Source organism: Phytophthora infestans, genomic scaffold (genome assembly GCF_000142945.1).
Source record: "Phytophthora infestans T30-4 supercont1.869 genomic scaffold, whole genome shotgun sequence".
Taxonomy (NCBI): Eukaryota; Oomycota; class Peronosporomycetes; order Peronosporales; family Peronosporaceae; genus Phytophthora; species Phytophthora infestans.
In genome coordinates, this window is record NW_003302947.1 from 36,226 (window position 1) to 37,558 (window position 1,333).

Here is a 1,333-nt window from a genome sequence, read left to right on the forward strand (position 1 = left end):
AGGAGCAAGCACTGTTAGTTCTCATTCGCAAGTGCGTCACCAGTAACAGTCGAGCGCAAGTGTATCAATCGGACGGGATCGGACTATTTGCTCGTTTGATTCGAGAAGGCAACAGCTTCTACACAGAGCTGTATGCATTGCACTGTTTGAGTTGGTTTACGTTCATTTACTCCAAGATGAGCGAGTCCGAGTTCGAAGCACCGCGCGGATGCATTCGAGAAGCTGCCCAGCCAGAGATCCAGTCACTGGTACGAGATCTCCAGTTTGGCGACGAGCAAGGGAAGGAAGACGCATCGATCCTCTGTTCTTGCTTAGCAACTCGTGGAGAAGGAGAAAGACTGCGGGATGCTGGAGTGTTGTCACCTCTCGTTGCTCTTCTGCTGCATGGAACAGCCAACCAGAAACTTTGGTCGGCGGAGACGTTGGGGACGATGGCCAGCAACAACGACGACAACTGCGTGGCGATTGCTAAAGAAGGAGCCATCCCGCCTCTAGTGACGCTGCTGCGTTCCGGAACAGACATGCAGAAACAGGAGGCAGCGTACGCTCTCGGGAACTTGGCAGCTGATAACGACGAGAACCGAGCTACGATCTCCCGAGAAGGAGCCATCCCCCCACTCGTTGGCTTCGTGAAAGCGGTGACGGACGCTCAGAACCAATGGGCAGTGTACGCTCTCGGAGCGCTGTCGCTGAATAACGAGGCCAACCGCGTTGCAATCGCCCAGGAAGGAGCCATTCCGCCACTGGTTTCCTTGACTCAATCGGGTTCGAGTGCTCAGAAGCAGTGGTCCGCCTACACTCTGGGCAACCTCGCGTACAACGACGACAACCGCGTCAAGATCACGCCGGAAGGAGCCATCCCACCTCTTGTCAACCTGTTGCAGACTGGGACGGAGGCTCAGAAGCAGTGGAGTTCGTATGCTCTGGGAAACTTGGCGTGTGATAACGAAGCCATTGCTGACGCGATCGAGCTGGACGACGCGATTCTGCCGCTCGCGGATCTCGTTCGAACCGGGTCCGACGCGCAGAAACAAGAGGCCGCCTACACTCTGGGCAATTTAGCTGCGAGTAGCGACGACAACCGCCACGAGATTGGGCGAGATGGAGCCATCGCACCTTTGATCGAGCTTCTTCGAGTTGGGACCAGCGACCAGAAACAATGGGCAGCGTATGCGCTGGGCTGCATCGCTCTCAACAGTGATGCGAACCGTGCTGCGATCGTGAACGAAGGAGGTTTACGGCTGCTTGTGGCGCTGACTCTGTCGGGAGGCGACGAGCAGAAGACTCAAGGCTCTGCGAGCACTTGGGAACGTGGTCAGAGCTGACGACATGA

General features: G+C 56.5%; 1 protein-coding gene across 1 annotated transcript; it reads left to right on the forward strand.

Annotated features, from left to right (window-relative positions):
* Window positions 1–176: 176 nt before the first annotated feature.
* Window positions 177–1,333, forward strand: PITG_21695 (uncharacterized protein; the record flags this gene model as incomplete). Its single annotated transcript, XM_002996821.1, has 2 exons — window positions 177–1,233; window positions 1,281–1,333. The coding sequence occupies 2 exons, from the start codon at window positions 177–179 to the stop codon at window positions 1,331–1,333; spliced, it is 1,110 nt and encodes a 369-aa protein (XP_002996867.1).